Source organism: Felis catus, chromosome C2 (assembly GCF_018350175.1).
Source record: "Felis catus isolate Fca126 chromosome C2, F.catus_Fca126_mat1.0, whole genome shotgun sequence".
Classification (NCBI taxonomy): domain Eukaryota; kingdom Metazoa; phylum Chordata; class Mammalia; order Carnivora; family Felidae; genus Felis; species Felis catus.
The window spans coordinates 156,858,998-156,878,880 of NC_058376.1; the positions used below are offsets into that span (position 1 = coordinate 156,858,998).

The 19,883-nt window shown below is 42.2% G+C and overlaps 1 protein-coding gene across 32 annotated transcripts in view; it reads right to left on the reverse strand.

The window, feature by feature from the left end:
- CLASP2 (cytoplasmic linker associated protein 2) overlaps nt 1–19,802 on the reverse strand; it is a 179,385-nt gene extending 159,583 nt beyond the window's left edge. For 9 of the 32 annotated variants that reach the window (XM_045037927.1, XM_045037930.1, XM_045037933.1 and 6 more), the window contains exons 1-2: nt 19,414–19,801; nt 5,558–5,636 (exon numbers count right to left, since the gene is read on the reverse strand). In XM_045037927.1, the coding sequence (XP_044893862.1) occupies nt 5,558–5,636; nt 19,414–19,608 (274 nt within the window). In that variant the 5' untranslated portion in view covers nt 19,609–19,801. Of the gene's footprint in view, nt 1–5,557; nt 5,637–19,413 lie in introns of all 32 variants that reach the window. The other 23 variants (XM_045037944.1, XM_045037946.1, XM_045037943.1 and 20 more) reach the window with 5 other exon arrangements.
- Between the last annotated feature and the right edge of the window lie 81 nt (nt 19,803–19,883).

The window sequence follows — 19,883 nt, forward strand, 5'->3', positions numbered from 1 at the left end:
ACGTGTGTGGCTAGTCAAGCTCTACAGATCAGCAAGGGAAGGGTCATCCGAAACGTCACGTCAGTGGTAACGTCTGGTAGAGGGAGGGAGGGGTCATTAGGAAACGCAGAGAGGAATAGCTAAGATGGCAGACTTCCGGTTTCCTGACCTGGGCACAGGCAGGTGTCGGTTTATGATCACATGTTTGACGTATGATCACATATTTGACATGTATGTATGACGTATTATTCTGACAAAAATAAAAGCCTAGGCCCCCGGGATTACAGTTTTTCTCTACTATGTCCAAGACTGTGGCACTGTTTCACGCAAGGAGGCAAGAAAGGCAGGGGAGAGTCTATTCTTGGAGAGTTTTCATGAAAATGGCTTCTGTAACTGTAAGTCGACAAAGAACCACCAAGAAATGACATCTGCTGAGGGTGAGGGTGAAGGGAAAGGGAGGTGAGGGCAGAATTCAGTGGGTACAGATTCTAAAGTTCACTCATAGGGCAAAAATCTCTCAGTCAAAATTATCTTTTTGTAATCCCTTAAATCACCACTGCCCCTCGTGTGGTATTACAAGGTGTGAGGCCACATTATTTACTCTCCTTTTGTCTTTACTTTCTCAGCTCCTAAAGGTCTGCAGCAGTGCTCACCCCAAAAGGTGACTAAAAATTAAAGAGAGAATACATTTAACCTAGAGTGAAGGGCACCAAGTAAGTACTCTGTGTGTCACCTGCCACCCCCATCATCCTCCATGTTGGACGGCAAAGAAATTAACTTGTTTCTCTTTTGACACGACAGCTACAGCCTTCCTTTCCCTGAGGCAGTGAAGGTTGAGGCCTAGTTTAAATAAGGGAAGGAAGAAGAAATAAGATGGAGAAAGGGATTTTCTCTCATTTATTTATAGACAATTATAATTAAGTGTATACATAATTTGATGCAAATATATTCTACAATAAACACTGTCTACAATATAACAACCAGACTGATTTAGTAATAATAAACAACACTTAAGGAAAAAAGAAATTACATTATTTGTGGAAGAAAATTAGACTATAGTGAGAAGCCCACTATACCAAATGGAATATTATCCAAAAACCTAAGCTTAATCAAGGAAATGACTGTATAAGAAAACAAAGTTCTTGCCATAAAACCATAAGCCTAATCATGAGGCAACTGAAGTACCTGTCTGTCAGCTGGAACAATATAAATACTTCTCATCTTGCTTAGCTGTATTGTTGACATTAGAGAAAACCATTGACATCTGTAGGACTAGCTATTGTGGGACTCTGGTTCTGATAGCTTCTGAGAGGCAGAAGACAGTAATAAACACTTAATAAATGTTAGATATTATTCCGTACTAAGCACTGAATTATCTCACGTCAACCTCGTAACAGCCCAATTAAAGAGAGTAGGCTCATTTGATAGAGAAGGCCCAAAAGGATTCAACACCTTGCCCAAAGTCCCAAAAACAGCAAGTTGAAACCAGGACTTAAATAATCCACACAATTAGGTCCCAGTTATAACTACTTCCATTTACTTGTAATCGATGGGTTCTATGTGTGTGTGTGTGTGTGTGTGTGTGTGTGTGTCTGTGTGTGTTAACAATCACACGACAGGAGTATGAAAAAAAATATCCACTGCATTCTTGAGAGGTGGGATTTAACTCCAAAAAGAAAACTAAAATGTTGGCCCAAACCAGGGCTCACTTCAAGACAAAAAACTAAACTTTTATAGAATATAAATAGCAAAAACAACCTGACACTACATAAACATTTTATTATAGTTATTAAACAAAAAAAATCCATAAATTTTTTGCATTAGAGTTCCTTTTTGATACATACTCTCTTGGTGTGAAACAGAACAAGATTTTATTCCTAGTTTTACCAGTTGTTAATTACTTAAGACCGTAAACTTCTCTGAATTTGAAAGTTTCCTTGTCTATAAAATAAGGAGGGGTGCAGGCCTATACCTCACATGACTAGTGACAGAATGACGTAAAACTGGAAAAAAAAAAAAGAAAACAAAACCCACTTGTGCTAAGCCCATAATAAGCATTTGGAAGAGTCAACAGTCTACCCAAAAGATCTGTACGTATTATAATGACCACCGAATTACCATTCAACGTGATGGATATTCAATAGATAATCATGGGACTCCAAAACAGAGCTTTTTACCATGCAGCCAGTAAGAACCTGTTACACAGACTGGAACCTGAACAGTGAAACAGCGAAGTTCAAAGCACAGCTAGTGGTATGTCTTATTCTCTCGGCACTGTACGAGACACAGACCATCTTGCGTTTTACAAGATGCAAGAGTGATGAGCAGGAAGCCCGATTATTCTAATACTCTTTCTGTAATTCCATTTTGGGTTAAAACTATCTGTTTAAAATTTGTAAAATATGAGATCCTTTACTGAATTCAGTTATCATAAAACCAGGGTTGGTGATCGCTGGTAAATGTAAATCGGATATATTTTTTTGTTTGAAAAACTTATTTTTCCACAGTATCTGTGGCCACAAAAGAAATTTTAAATATTTTACATTAAAAGAGCTACATCAAAAGAGCCCAAACTCTTTCTGGAACTTTGTCTAAAACTGAACATCAATCTCAATTTTCCTAAAACATCTCTTCACTTTTAATGTAAAAAGATAAAAAAAAATACCTTTGATAGTTAATAACCTAAGTGTACCAAAAGACAGTATCACTCACATCAAGTTACATACATCTAAGATGACATTATTAAAAAAAAAAAACCTTCAGGGGCCCCTGAGTGGCTCAGTCGGTTAAGCGTCCGACTTTGGCTTAAGTCATGATCTCACAGTTTGTGGGTTTGAGCTCCACATCGGACTCTGAGCTTACAGCTCAGAGCCTGGAGGCTGCTTTGGATTCTCCCCCCCCCCCCCCCCCCCCAAAAATAAACACACGTGAAGGGCTCCTAAAGTGGTTTGGCTAAGATATAAAACAGAGTAAAACAAAAAAGCTAACCCTGGGCTCTTCATTTAGTACTGTACCTCCTTAAGAGTACACAGAGGGGCACCTGCGTGGCTCAGCTGGTTAACCCTCCAACTCTTGATTTTGGCTCAGGTCGTGACCTCACGGTTCCCAGGTTCAAGCCCTGCAGGCGGGTTTGAGCCCTGGGGCAGGCTCTGCTGGGGATTCCCGCTCTCCCTCTCTCTCTGCCCCTCCCCTGCTGGCTCTTTCTCTTTCTCTAAATTAAAACAAAATGAAACAAGAGTACAAATATATACTGCCTATCTTGTGGAGCTATCATACAAATTAGAAATAATGTGGGGATAACCTTTTCTACACGTAAAGTTGATAAAGCCCAATATGGGTAACAAGTAGGCAATATACACCAGCAAAGCAGGGATGAAATTTTCGTTATACTACACTGACTCTGAATTAATAACAAGTTTGAATCTCACCAAGGAAAATGATGGACACTTGGGGTTCAAAGTGAAAATGATACTAATATTAATGTACACAAATAACCATAAAGAGTAGATGAGAAGACAGAAAAAAAAACTACACGTGTAAGCCTACATACATGTATGGAAAACACATATGAAAAATAATAAAAGCAACTTAATGTAATTCATTGACTATTTAACAGTATAAGGACTATAGAGTAAAGAAAAATTCAATTTTAGTATATGTGCTGCCGAAGAGAGCACTGAGTAAAGGAAAATTCAGAGTAGGTTGAGGTTGATCTGAAAAGCTCCCAGACACTGAAATCCGAAGTAGGTCTTTTAAAGAGAAAGGACGGACCATGGGAAAGAGGAGAGGATTTCAAAAGGAAGGAGCAGCACAGCAGAACCATGAGCGAGTTAAGCCAGAACTACCAGGAGCGAGCAAGTTGCTAACTAAAGTGGAGACAGTACTTGCTGAAGACCGCTGATAAAGAAGGCTACTAAGACGTGGAAGGGACGTACAGGCTGAGAGAAGTGGACCGCCACCAGAGGAGAGCAAAACAGAGGTTCTGAAAGCAGGACAGTCCCGGGAGGCCACAAACTGCGATTCTGGTCCCGTTATTCCTACTGCCTCATTATAAGGAGTCGGTGCATCAACCTCCATGTGGCTCTCCTTGCATTTGAAAAATAAGCAAGATACACAATACCTAGAATTACCGTCCGGTCTAAAATACGGTCTGTCACAACTAATAATAGGGAGCTACTATAGGGCAGGGGTCCCAAACATAAACGCCTCCAGTCAGGGAGGTACGGGAAATGCCAGAACTGAACCAGCTCTAGAAAGGGCGGTACTCCAAGCTGGCGGTATTACAACTGCTATCCTCAGGAAGGGGCAAGACGAGATGGGAGGACTTGTGAAACAGAAAGCTCAGGACCCATACAAAAGAGAATCTATGACAAAACTTCAGCCAACAAGTAAGTACCTGTGGGGGCGGACAAGCCATAAATACGAATCTTTTACATAAAACTTCCTGATTTTAAACAATGACTCAAACTGTTTTAAGAAAATACCTAAGTAAAACACATATGCCTAGTTTTTAACATCTATCACAGGATTTTAAGCACAAGACTGATACGGTAAAGAATCGGCCTTTTCAGAAGACATTCATCATTCATGCAAAAAATGACCTGGAACCAGGTAGTGATTAAAAAGGGAACTTACTGAAGGGAACTTACTAAGATGCTTCTGCTGAAAGGATAGTTAGACAATAAAAATAAGAAACCAGCAGAATCTGGGGACATACCAAACATGAAGAAAAAGTTGACCAAAGATAATTAGAAAGTAAGTGTGAGGCATTAGGAAGCATTAACTTAATCCATAACAGAAAATCATGAACAGCTGCGATTTCCCTTAACTATCGCTATACATTAGGAACCAGATCCACTCGTCAAAGCGCTCCAAAAGGCACACGAGGGCCACTTGGGTTTAGGAAACAGGTCAGAGCCAGCACTGTAATCCTGACGACGGTGCAAAGAAAAGAACTGCACCACGGGCTCGCGCCATACCGCAAACACACCGCAAGTGAGTGCGGCTCAAAGGATGGCTGGCAGCTCGGGACGGGTCTACAAACTATCTGCGGTAAAAAAAAAAAAAAAAAAAAAAAAAATTGAGAGTGTTTATAAAATCAAGTTTTAAAAACAATCTGACCAAAGTAATTTGGTCTATTGAATCTAATAATAAAAAATTGGGCCCCGTAGTTTTTTTTCCTTTCATTTTGCTGTATAACTTATTGTTACTGTATTTTACAAAATATTGGTCCTGTACCACAGAAGTCTAAAAAGCAGTGCTGTAAGTTATAAATTTTTAATGTTAAAAAAAGTAAAAGTTACAGTAAAAGTTTTTAAGTTATGAAGTAAAAATCTATTAGCAGGATATTTAATACGTCTTTTCCTTTTTTTGGTTTTATTTGTCTCAGAGGAAATAGAATTATTTTAATAGGCTTAAAATATTTTATGTCTAGGCAAACTAAAATACTACGTAGTAGATCTCTGGACTGTAGAAAATTACTTTTTTCCATTCACAGAGAACCAATTCTGTTAAAAACCATGAGAAAAAATGCCAGTATGTCAACACCTACAACGATTTTTAAATAAAGTTAACTTACCCATTACTACATAGGACTTAAATCGTGTTGATAATCTGTCCACAAAGGCACTTAAAATTTCCAATCCCATTAATGATACCTACAGACAGAAAAAATTTTAATGAATACAAACTACCAAAGCATTCTTTAGTATCAATATATAATCACTGACATATAAAGATCTTCATATATTACCAAGTTTTTGTTTTTTCTAAGATACATTTTATTTTTTTGTATTTTTTTAATGTTTATTTATTTTTGAGAGAGTGAGAGAGAGACAGAAAGAGAGAATGAATGAATGAATGAATGAATGTGTGCAGGGGTGGGAGGGGTAGAGAGAGGGAGACACAGAATCCAAAGCTGGCTCCAGGCTCAAAGCGGTCAGTAAAGAGCCGGGTGTGGGGCTTGAACTCATGAACCGTGAGGTCATGACCTGAGACTAAGTGTGATGCTTAGCCGACTGAGCCACCCAGGCATCCCTATTACCAAGTTTTTGTTTTTGGTTTTTTTTTAAGAACATAAGGAGTTATGGAAACCACTTCAACAATAAATTTCATATTAAAATTTTTTTTTAAAAATCCAAAAAAATAAGGAGATTGAAGTATTCAGGGGTAGACAGTCATGAGGTTAGGGCCCTCTAATCTCAAATGGTTCAATAAATGCCACTACTCCTACTGATGTATAAATATGCAGGAAGATAAAGGCCAAATGTTACTAACTGGTAAAATGGGTGAAGGGTAGAAAGGTCACTGACTACACTTCCAACTTTCTTCCTGTAATGTTGAAATGTTTCCCAAATGCAAGTTAAAAACGAAGAGCGCCTTTAATTACAGAGGAACTCCAGCTTTTATCTCGGATGGAGACACTAGGAAAAATACCACTCCCACTTTACAAGAAAAAAAATCATCTACAGATCTATAATTACTCTTAAATTCATCAGAAAGCTGAAGTTGTAGGATAATCACCTCGCCTGAAACTTAAGGAAAGACAGATGCCCCCAAGGGGAGACGGGACGTGAGCAGTAGGTCACATGTGGCAGAAGACAGAAGGAAAGCCGAGCCGTGGGACAAGCCGGCTAAGCGTTCCACTGTACGTAACTCATTGTTAATAGCCGAATGTGGGCCAGCGTGCAAATGTGTAATCCTCGCAGCCACAGACACAAAAGGAGGGACCCCATTTGCAGACTTTTTCTCCACAAACCTCCACCGGACACTATGACTGGAAAAGGGATCTATCTCTTGGTTGTCCGGGTCTCAGAAGAAGACAGCAGCTATCTCTGCAGGGAAGTCACAGACTTTTCCTTTCCCATACCGTTTGTAAGAAACAGAGGTATGAAGCCGCTGAGAGAAAGACAAATACTGTCACCCCAGGACACAGGTAAAAACTCACTGCTACTGAGTAAAGAGAAAAGAAAAAAAAGAGCCCCTACCTCTGAGGGAGAAGCAGAAAACCACCCTGGGCTCAAATGTTTAAAGGTCTCCAGCTGAGGAGGGGCAGGATCTCTAATAAAGCCTCATCCCCTGGACTCAGGGACAAAGGGCTCGTAAGGCTGAAGCTGGACCAGAAAACCCAAGAACACCGCCACTCCCCACAACCAGGCTCGCAAGAACAGCCTAGGAAGCAAGAGCACTTAATCACTGGAGGAGAAAACACGGAGAAAAACCCTCCACGAAGCACAGGAAAAAAAGGGAAGGACTAAAGTGTAGGGTGTTGAACACTGAGCACCTAACAATTTATCCCACTCCTGGGTGTGTGTCCAAAGCAGGACACGGATACTCGTATGCCAATGTGCACTACAGCATTATCTGCAATAGCTAAAAGGTACAGGGGCCCACATGTCCATCAACTGACGAACAGATACAGAAAATGTGGCATACGCTCAATTAAAAATGTGGCCAGGGGTGCCTGGGTGGCTCAGGTGGTTAAGTGGCAGACTTGAGTTCGGCTCAGGTCACGATCTCATGATTCGTGAGATCAAGACCCACCATGGGCTCCACGCTGGGGGTGGAGCCTGCTTCAGATTCTCTTCTCCTCGTCCTCCTTTTCCTCCTCCTCAGGGGGAAAAAAAAAGTTTGGCCATAAATAGGACTCAATGGTACATGCCGAACATGAATGAACCCTGAAAACATTGTAAGTGAAAAGAAGTCACAAATGGCCAAATGTCATATGATTAAACTTATAAGAAACGTCAAGAATGTCTGGAATCGATGAATTGTACACTTCAAATAAATAAATTGTATAGTATGTAAGCTATATCAATAAAACTGTTAAAACATAGTTGAAAATCTACAAAATAGACTCACAGACTTAACAGACTTTACAGATGATAAAAGCAGTATCTCAAATCAGCAGGAAAAACATGCACACTTGGTAAGATCTCACTTAAAAAAAATCTATCCCTAAGATACACTAGCAAAATTATTAAAAACATGCAGACATTATTCATTGCAAGAGACCGGAAACTATCCAAACATTCATCAATATGAGACAGAGTCAATAAATTATGGTACGTCCACACTCTAGGGTACTGTAACACTTTAAAAATAAAAATGACTACTCTCCTAATTCTGCTGTGCAATAACCTCCATGATATATTGTTAAGTGAAAAAAGCAAGTTGGGGCAATGTGTATATACACAAAGAGGGCTATGAATAGACACAGTTACTTAGAAATGTTTATTAAAAATGACAACAATGAAAAACAATCAGGAAAAAAAAATTAATCATTAGGAATAGGCTATAAGTAATAGAGAAAGAAACCAAGACTATTGTGAATACACCTTATTTGTAGCAATAACTAATTTCACTGAAAATAAGTGAACCTAAATGTATACCGAATTATTATTACAACCACACAGATTTTCAAGTATAGCAATTTGATGATCTCTCTCCAGGGGGATAAACATTAAACACAACAACAACTCTGCAAAAAAGAAACTTCAATGCTTTTAGAAATCTTGTTGGCTGAAGGAGATAGAAGACATACAGAAACAGGAAAGACTGCAGTCCGGAATCTGAATTAGAATCACTATAAACTCATGATGTATTTTTCTTTAAAACTAAAATAAAACCCAACCCTATTCATTGACAAGAACAATGAGTCCCAGTGGCACTCACACTGCATTTTCCACATACTCGTTCCCACTAAAAAGAACAAGAGCTTCTTGGAGAAGCGGCTGATCCCAGGGCACGAGCAGGAAATAGGACATCTCATGATGCCAGACAGCAAAGATACTATCAGAGGTTACTAGGGTCATGCCAAGATAGGACAGTTTGAATATTAATAAGGATAATAAGCGCACCGTCTTGAAACACATCAGATGCGCTTAAATACAAGAATCCGTAATGATGAGAACTATGTGGCCGATATTGGAGGAGGCTAGAAGACCACCCCAGTATTCTGACTATTAGTAAACAAAAGGAAAGAATCATATAAATTACAGGTGTACCTCAGAAATATTGTGGATTCTGTTCCAGGCCACTGCAACAAAGGGAATATTGCAACAAAGTGAGTCAAGTGAATTTTTCCATTTCCCAGAGCATATAAAAGTCATGTTTACTCTGTACTGTGCTCTATTAAGCATGCAATAGCATCATGTCTTTAAAAAGTACACACCTTAATTAAAAAATACTTCACTGCTAGAGAAACGTTCACCATTATCTGAGCTCTCAGCAGGTTGTACTCTTTTGGCTGGGGAGGGTGGTTGATGGCTACCGACTGATCCGGGGAGCGACTGCCGAAGGCTGGGGAGGCTGTGGCAATTTCTTAAAGTAAGACAACAGCGAAGTGTGCTACAACTGGCTCTTCCTTTCATGAATGATTTCTCTGCAGCACGTGATGTTGTTTGACAGCATTTTACCCACAGAATTTCTTTCAAAATTGGAGTTGATGTTCTCCAACCCTGATGCTGCTCATCAGCTGCTCAAAATATGCAATATTTTAAACGTTTGCTGTCATTTCAACAATCTTCGCAGCATCTTCACCAGGAATAGATCTCGTCCCGAGAAAAGCTTTTTTTTTGGCTCATCCATCAGAAGCAACTCCTCATTTGGTCAAGTTTTATCAGGAGACTGCAAAGTCAGTCCCAACTTCAAGCTCCATTTTTTTTTAAGGTTTTTATTTTAATTCCAGTTAACATACAGTGTTGTGGGAATTTCAGATGTACAACATACTAATTCCACACTTACATCGCCCTGTGCTCATCACAACAAGTGCACTCCTTAATCGCAATCACCTCTTTAACCCATCAGAATATCCCGTGGGACAAGGACAGTTTCTTCAACAAATGGTGTTGGGAAGACGGGACAAGAACGTGCAAAAGAATGACACTGGACCACTTTCTTATACCTTACACAAAAATAAGCTCGAAATGGACCAAAGACCTAAAGATGAGGTCTGAAAGCATAAAAATCCTACAACGGAACACAGGCAGTAACTTCTTTGGCATTGGCCGTAGCAACTTTCTAGACAGGTCTCCTGAGGCAAGGGAAGTAAAAGCAGAGAAGCTATTGGGACTGCACCTAAATCGAAAGCTTCTGCACCGTGAAAGCTCCACTTCTAGTTCTAGTTCTGCTGCTATCTCTGCCACATCTAAGGTTACTTTCTCCACTGAACCCCTGAAAGCCATCAGTTTCTTCCAAACTCCTGTTTATGTTGATAGTCTGACCTCTTTCCAGGAATCACGAATGTTCTTAATGGCATCTAGAATGGCGAATCTTTTCCAGGTTTGTTCAATTTATTCTGCCCAGCTCCATCACAGGAATCACTACCCTTGGCAGCTACAACCTTGTAATATGTATTTCTTAAATAAGACTTTAAAATCACTCCTTGATCCATGGGCTGTAGCACGGATGTGGTGTTAGCAGGCACGAAACCGACGTTAATTCTTACTGCACAGCTCCATTGTAGCTCTTGGGGACCGGTGCATTGTCATGATCCATAACATTTTGAAAGGAATCTTCTTTCCTTCAATAGTTCTCAGCAGTGGCTTGAAATATTCAGGAAACCGTGTAAACAGATGAGCTGTCCTTCCGGCGTTGTTGTTTCATTCACAGAGCACAAGAAGAGTAGATTTAACACAATGCTTAAGGGTCTCAGGATTTTCACATGATGCGAGCCCTGGCCTCGACTTAAAGTCACCAGCTACGTTAGCCCTACCAAGAGAGTCACCCTGTCCTCTGAAGCCAGGCACTGATTTCTCCTCTCCAGCCGTCAAAGTCCGAGGTGGCATCTCCTTCCTGATACAAGGCTGCTCCGTCTACACTGGAAATCTGCTGTTTCGTCAGCGACCTTCAGGGATCGCCCTAGCTGGGTCCTCTGAGTAACTCTGTGGGACTCCCGTGCTGGCTGTGCTACCTTGCACCTGTCGGTTATGGAGACGGCTCCTTTCCTTCAACTTCACGAGCCAACTTCCGTGGCTTCCTCACCAATCTCGGGCTTCACGGAATTGAAGAGAGTTAGGGCCCTGCTCTGGATGAGGCTTTGGCTTAAGGGAGCGTTGTGGCTGCTCTGATCTCCTCTCCAGACCACTGAAACTAGGTCTGGATCAGCCATGAAGCTGTTCTGCTTTCTTACCATTCATGCTCAGTTTCCTTCAAGCACCTGTCCTTTGCGGTCACAAGTTGGCTGTGTGTCACAAGAGGCCTAGCTTTTGGCCTGTCTTGGCTTTTGACTTGCCTTCCTAACTTTAATCACCGCTAGCTTTGGATTTAACGTCAGACCCACGCAACGCTTTCTTTCACTTGAACACGTAGAAGCTGTTGTGGAGCTATTAACTGGCCTCATTTCAACACGGCTGTGTGTCAAGGAACAGGGAGGTCTGGGGGGAAGGAGAGAGACGGGGAGCAGCTGCTCAGTGGAGCAGTCAGCACCACTGCGTGTAGAGACTGAGTTGGCCTTCTCAGATGGGCGTGGTTCGTGGTGCTCCCTAACAATTACGATAGAGCAATTGTAACATCTGAACGTACTGACCACAGACCATCATGGCATACTGTAACCAGAAAAGTCTGAAATATTGCCAGGATTTACCCAAATGTGATACACAGATAACAAAGTGACCACGTGCCACTAGGAAAATGGCAGCAGTAGACACGTTTCATGCCCGGTTACCACAAACCTTCAACTTGTGAGAAATGTATCTACGAAGCACAATAAAGCAAAAAGCACAACAAACTCAGGGATGCCCGCCTTTCTATTACAAACTATGCCAATGAAATAGAAGTGGAGGCCGGGGCGGGCCCCTGGGTGGCTCAGTGGGTTAAACATCAGACTCGATTTCTGCTCAGGTTATGACCTCTTGGTCGTGAGATCTGCGTGAGGCTCTGTGCTGAATGTGGAGCCTGCCTAGGACTCTCTCTCTCTTCCTCCCCCTCCCCCTCCCACCTCCCCTCAAAATAACTAAAACTCCTTTTTTTTAAAAAGGAGTAAATGGGAAGTTTCTCTGTACAAAGTATCCTAGTTAATAGGTGACAGAATGACAATTAGAATATCACTGTACAAGCCCTAATGAGTTAAGAGATCTAAGCACCGAACATTAATGATTGCTAACATCATAAAAAGATACTGGCAGACCTTATGTGCCTCTTGACATTATGTGCCTCCTGAGGGGGAAGAAAAAGAAAGGTTGAAACTGATCAAGCTTTAGGTCCAACTACCAACTTATAGTAAAATACAGAGGAACTAACACTACAGGAGTGAAATCAGCAAAATCACAACTGTGTGAAACTCCACAAATAAAGTCCAAGAATTTTTTAAAAGAATCTTAAAAAAGAATTTTTAACAGAGGTAGAAACAAACTCAGAGACTCAATAAACATGTGAACTGAGGGATGGCCTCCCAAAGGTGTTCACATCCTAACCTCCAGGACCTTATGCGGTAAAAAGAACTTTAAAGGTGTGGTAAAGATCTTAAAACGGGGAAATTACTCTGGATTATCCTGGGCCCAATATATCACAAGATCCCACACAAGCGAGAGGCGGGAGATTAAGCAGAGATGTGAGTACAAAAGCGGCAGTCAGAGAGATCTGAAGGTGCAGGGCCCCAGGGTGGCTCAGCAGTGAGGTATCTGTTAAGATCTTTTGCTTATTTTAAAAATCAGATTGTTCATTTTCTTATTGTGGACTTTTGAGAATTCTTTATTTTGGGGGCGCCTGGGTGGCTCAGTCAGTTGAGTGTCTGACTTCAGCTCAGGTCACGATGTCACAGTCCGTGGGTTCGCGCCCCATGTCGGGCTCTGTGATGACAGCTAGGAGCCTGGAGCCGGCTTCGGATTCTGTGTCTCCCTCTCTCTCTCTGCTCCTCGGACCCTGCTCATGCTCTGTCTCTCAAAAATAAACATTAAAAAAAATTAAAAAAATTAAAAAACCCACAAAGACTTGAAGGTGCTATACTGCTGGCTTTGAAGATGGAAGAAGAGGCCATAAGCCAAGAAATGGCACGCAATTTCCAGAATCTGGAAAACTCTCTCCTCTAAGTTCTCCAGAAGAATACAGTCTTGCTGAAACCTTGATTTTTATCCCAATAAAATCCATTCCGCACCTCTCGCCTTCAAAACTCTAAGGAAATAAATGTACTATATGTTGCTTTAGGCTACTAATTGTGTAGTAATTTGTTACAGCAGCAACAGGAAACTAATGTATTAAACATAATGTGGAAATCTTATTTGGATCCTGATTTTTCTTATAATAACGAATTTAAAAATTTGTATGACCTTTTTTTTTTTAATGTTTATTTACTTTTGAGACAGAGAGACAGAGCATGAATGGAGGAGGGGCAGAGACAGAGGGAGACACAGAATCCGAAGCAGGCTCCAGTCCCCGAGCTGTCAGCACAGAGCCTGACGCGGGGGCTCGAACCCACAAAATGTGAGAACATGACCTGAGCCAAAGTCGCATGCTCAACAGACTGAGCCACCCAGGCACCCCGTATGATGTTTTTGAAAATTAGAAATGTAAAAAAAAAAAAAAAAAAAAAAGAAAATTAGAAATGTGACCCTGCATATTTAATACCAAGGAATTAGCTTTTTACATGTGTTAATGGTAGTGAGGTTATGGTAACAATTTTTTTTTTACGAACACTTATCTTTGACACACTAACTAGAAAGTCTTATTGATGAAACACTGTATCTGTGATTCATGACAAAGTAATGAGCATAATTAGCCATGGACTGGTGTTGTGGGTGGGTCTGCTTATTCTGTTTACCTTTAGATATGTTAAAAACCCTTCATAGCTAAAAGTTAAAAATTACAGTAAATGTGATTGCTCATGGTGAAATTGTTCTTGAAACAAAGGACAATTCAAGGCCCACACTCTTTCACTCAACCTCATCCTAAGAGTCTTAGCCAAATGCACCAAAACCAAGCAAAACTAAATAAATGGAAAGAAGAAGCAAAACTATCATTATGGTCTGGATTTTACAGTAGTCCCTACTCATCCCCAGTTTTGCTTTCTATAGCCTCAGTTACCCAAGGTCAGCTGTGATTTGGAAGCAGATAATTCTCATCAGAAGGCCAACAGTAGCCTAACACAATGCCACACAATTACAATGCCCACATCACTAACCTCCCTTCATCTCATCACTTTAGTATCGCACATCATCACAGGAAGGGAGAGTACGGTACAAGGAGATTTTAAGAGAGACCACATTCACGTAACTTTTATTGTATTATGTTGTTATAAATGTTCTGTTTTATTATTAATGTTAATCTTTTATGGTGCCTAACATAAATTAAACTTTACCACAGACATGTATTTACATGGAAAAACACAGTAGATACAGGTTCTAGCTGCCGTTGCTGGCATCTGCTGGGAGTCTTGGAAACAGATTCTTCATGGATGAGAAGGGACTACCATATGTACAGAAAACCTAAAAGAATCCACAAATTGCAGGAAAAAAAATGTTCCGAATTATAAGTAGGCTGGCCATAAAAAGTAATACACAAAATGCCATTTCATTTCAATATATCAGAAAGCAAAAATATAAACATAGATGAAATATATAAATACAAAAGTATGACAATAAAATGTTACAAATATAAAAGCAAAATAACATTTTTTAACAGGTAGAAAAACAGAAACTCTAAAAATCAAATTTGGAGCTAAGACCAAGCTTAAATTTTAGGGTGTTTTTAAGTCACAAAACTGAGGGCCGCAGGTGGCTCAGTCGGCTAAGTGTTTGAGTTTGGCTCGGGTCATGATCTCACAGTTTGTGAGATCGAGCCCCTGCATCAAGCTCTGCGGGGCCTGCTTGGGATTCTCTGTCTCCCTCTCTCTCTGCCCCTCCCCTGCTTGCTCACTCTGTCTCAAAATACATAAACATCTAAAAAATTTTTTTAAATTTTAAGTGATATCAGTTAGAAGTTTTGTGTTTTTCTCCATCTACGTTCAGTTGCACTGGTACAGGTGTGGGATACGCAGCGTTCAATTAACCAGAATTGCACTTTACCAAATGAGGACTGTGAAATAAGTGTGAAGAGGGAGAAGAGAATTAAGAATGAATGTCAGATATCTGGACTGGAGTGATCAAACTCTTTAAGACGGAATACTCAAGGAAAATAAGGTTCGGGATTTGGAGTTCCAGAAGATCACAATCAGCAACAGTATTGCCACTTGTCAAGTCTGAACCAGCAGCGACCACACACCTGAACTGTGTGGCAGCATTTACAGCAAGAACATGCACTGGTACAGCCACCTAACTACCATTGTGTCTTCATGGGTAGTCAGGCTGGGACATTTCCAGATCGACATCTACTTTATCTCATCACAAATTACACATAATTTTCCTTCTTTAGTACAGTTAGGACATTATTGGGACTTTGAAAAATTATGTGTACTAGGTATCATGTATAAATTTTATTTCAGGATTATAAGGGAGACATTAAAAGAGGGCACTGAATCTGATGGGTTCAGAATCACTGCCTTACTCAACTTTCATGCACATATCCAAGGTGACAACATAAAAGGACGGTTACAGTAAAAAAATAAAAAACCTGGACATTCTTTAAGTAAAAAGAACAGGCAAGATCCATATATAAAACGCTAGATCTCAACTTTTATTTAAGCAACCTAAGAAATGGTATGTTCTAAGAAATTGATAGTTTATAAGAAATACAATCAAGGTGAGGCTGATATTGGAAAGTATCCTTCAAATGGCAAAGGGGCTGTGGTTTCGGATTCTGAAAATACTTGAAATCTTAGCACATTACTTAGCTGAGCACTCCACAGTTGTGATATAAATGCTATTTATTTCTCCATTTTTTAGGGTCAACTTACTGTTATAGTTGCAGATAAACAATACAAAAAAGTACAGCTGACAAATGATAGGATACTCAAGAGTCAGGTTACAGAAAGGCAGAAAAGGAGGAGGAAAACCTTAACCTTCCCTAGGTTCAAGTACTCCTCGACCAATTCACCAAGTGTATGACGGGTGCTCAAGAAAGGCAAGGACGCTTAATTCTTCTTTCTGGACCCAAAGGAGGTCCCACTGGCTCTATCCCCAAATCGCATCTCAAAATCCTCCCCTTTCCAACACTGCCGTGCCACCAACCAGTCTCAGCCGCCTCCTTGCTTCTTCTGGTGCGCCTCTACAGCCCACTGTCGCCTCCACTCTCAGTGGAGGGAAGCCACCCCTCCACTGACTTCGAGTAACCCTACAGGGCCCTTTCCACCTGCCTCCTCAATTTCATCTTTCTTAACACCTCTCGCTTGTAAACTCTAGCCATGTTGTCCTTCTTTATCTTCCTCGCAGAACTAGGGCCTACACATTTGCAGTCTCCTCTGTCTAAATCATTCTTCACTCCTACATTTATTTCATGTCTATACGCAATTTTCACCTCACTTTCTCGACTACCCCCAACTAGTCTCATCTTAGCCTCATTCCATCCACATCAGTTGATTACAATCACTTGTTACCTGACATTATCTACATCGTATATACCCTTCTGCCTTTTTTTTTTAAATGTTTTATTTATTTTTGAGACAGAGAGAGACAGAGCATGAGCAGGGGAGGGGCAGAGACAGAGGGAGACACAGAACCCGAAGCAGGCTCCAGGCTCCGAGCTGTCAGCAGAGAACCCGACTTGGGGATCGAACTCACAGAACACGAGATCATGACCTGAGCTGAAGTCAGATGCTCAACCGACTGAGCCACCCAGGCACCCCCCCTTCTGCCTTTCTCTTTCTAATGGGATCTCCATAAGGGCAAGGATCTGACTTTCCCATGTGGGTTTTTTTTTTTTTTAATGTTTCTTTATTTTTGAGACAGACAAAAACAGAGTACGATCAGGGGAGGGGCAGGGAGGGAGACACAGAATCTGAAGCAGGCTCCAGGCTCTGAGCTGTCAGCACAGAGCCCGATGCAGAGTTCAAACTCATGAGATGGTAAGCTGAGCCAAACACTCAACCACTTGAGCAACCCATGTGCCCTAATGACCAACTATTTGAAATTCCAACACTCGAAACCAATTTGACAATAAATTTCATATATTGAAAAAAAAAATTCCAACACCTGCATCCTGCCCAACACTATTCCCTTCCTGCTGTTTTCTCTGAAGCACTTACCACCATCTAGCATACTGTAGGTTTTACTTATCTTGTTTGTTCCCTGCCTCCACTAGAACCTAAGTCCACAGAGGAAAGGGTTTCTTTCTCCACTACTGTATCTGGAGTGCCTGAAGAGTGCCTGCTTGTAGTTGGTCTTCAATAAATATCCAAATGAAGTTAAATGAATGAGATTTACTAGTTCTCCTCACAGCGGGATCCTCAGGATCTAGACCACCACTCAGGATACAGCACCATCACTCAAATTTATGGAAGTAATGAGGGCTGTTAAGACGAATTGTAAAGTACTATCAAATCTGAAGAAAATTAGAACTTGCTCAGCATAATTTGAAATTTAAATACAATTCTCTATTTGTGTGTAGGTTCAAGAAATTCCACGATACCCTTTTTTTTCAAAAGAGTCAAATATGTTTTATTGTATCTTGGGTAAAAAATGACGACCTAGTTTGGTAACTTACTTTATAAAACTCAAATAAGAAACAAAGCCCAATGCCCTCTAACCATGCCAGAAAAAGGTTTTATCTGCAGCATTCGGTAGAAAGAAGAGAACTAATGATTCGGGATGGAGAAAGAATTGATGAATTAATGTCCTTAAGGAGGCAAGAGACCACGGAAGCGAGAAAGGCCCTTCTTTCATGTAACAGAGCAGATGGCAGAAGGTATGGGGGTAGCTACAAGGGAGCGTGTGGCTAAGGTCGTGGAAGCCTGTGGCAGTTATCTTCTGATTGTGGAAACTGTCTCAAGCTACAGCATCTAGTAAGGAGCATGGACAGAATGGTGAAGAGATGAGAGCCTGCGTCAGATCCCGGATAGACTCTAGTTCTTACGGACCAGTTGAGAGGAAAATACAGCACTGAGTGCAAATAGTGCATAAAGACATTAAAGAAGACTTGGGCTACCGTGGAAGATGGTACATCTGAGGAGTGAAATGGCCCAGAGCCAACTCAGCACGGGCTGCGTAGGTGACACCCTTCGCTGGGAAGGGAAGAAGCAAGCCCTACCAAAGAGCTGACTTTTTCTACAAGAGCCTATGTTACGACATGAAACCAATTCTCTTGAGTGGGTATATGCCTTGACATGGTGAGTAAATTTAGGTGGTTTCTCCCACATGGTACTGATATATTAAATGTTAACTTTTGCTGAAGTTCTACAAAAGAATGACGAGCTAGTATGCAACAGAGCATCAAACTGGTTAATTCTCAAGCGGCTTATTATCCTTGTAAAAGTCAACCCCTTCCAAAACTCATGTTTAAGCTTCACCATTAAATCTGCACAGCAGTAGAGTCTGTCTTTCTACTCCATGAGGATAAAGCTTTCAAAGTACAGCCTATTCACAGGGTTGTAAGTATAAATTACTTAGGAGAATCACTGCGTCGAGTTGAACTCGCATTTTAAAGCAACACTGCCACCAGAAGACTCGAAAGAAAAATAACTGCTAAAAACTACGGTACAGGCTCATTACAGAATTACCTGGTCTCTCAACGTGGCTACATTACAGCCCACCTCCTACCAGCTCTCCAAAAACACTCATTCCTGCTTGTATAATTTTTTTTCCGGCATCAGCTAACCTGCTAAGACACAGGTTTCAAATCCGAGTCGGTCCTCAACTACGGTAAAGGGAGTTAACAGCATGTAACTGCTTTCCGTCCACAATAAATGAAAAACAAACACCTAATGCCCTGGGGTCAGCATCTTTGTATTAGATTTAACAGTAAACTTAATCAGGCACCTGATTAAGCTCTAAAGATGCTTTTAGAGACAAAGAGCACAACCTTGCAGACTCAAAATTTATTTTAAAAAAAAAGCAATAAAGAAAAGAAACAAGATTAAGCAGGCTAAACAATCACTAAATAAGAGAGACTGATTTAACACACTCTTTTGAACTTAAGAATATCGTATCCTAATGTCCTCCGTCTCCAAGTAGCGATGACACAGGTACGTACAAATGCAAAAAGTCTTCGAGGGCTTTGTGTATGCAAATTACCAATGCGTTTGAAACAGGAGGCGAAACGCTGTGTCCTAATGCCAAGTAACTCCGCATCGTGTCGCGGAATCGCTGAGTTTGTCACTCTTCACAACCGGGAGAAAACTCGGTCGCGGTGGGAACGAAGCCCCCGGCTCGGGGGTGCACCCAGGGACCTCCCCCCCCCCCCAGCCACCCCGCCGACCCCCGAGCCCACAGGCTTCCCGTTCCCGGGGCGGTTCGGAGGCGCCAGGCGCACCCCGGGGGGCTCGCCCGGCGGGACGCGCACGTCCGGGATTAAAGGGCCGGCCCGGGAGGGCGTGCCCGGCCCCGCCGCGCCGCCGCCGCCGCCGCTTACCCGGTAGTTGCTCGAGCCCACCCAGCCGGTGAGCGCGTCGATCGTCTTGCCCAGGCGGCCCAGGTCCTCCTCCAGGTCCGGGATGGCGCCGGGGGCGCCCAGATGGAGCAGCAGCTCCTGGCCGACCTGCAGGCGGCCGCCGACGTCCTTCTGCTGCACCTGGGCGCTGAAGTACTCCATGCCGCGGGGCTCCATGGCCGCCCGCCCGCCCGGCCGCCCGCCCGCGGGGGACCAACTTGCGCCGAGCGCCCCCCCGCCGCCGGTGCGGCTCCCCGCCGCTACGGGCCGGCCGACGCGCGGCTCGCGGGGCGCGGCGGGCCGCGGGAGCAGCGCCAGGCGCCGGGCGGCCCCCAAACTAGTCAAACTCGGCGCCCCCCGCCACCCAGCCCGCTTTAGAGGCCGCGGCCGCCGGCTACGTCAGCACGCGCGTGACGTCGGCGCGACGCCGGCGAGCGCCCGCCTCCCCCGCC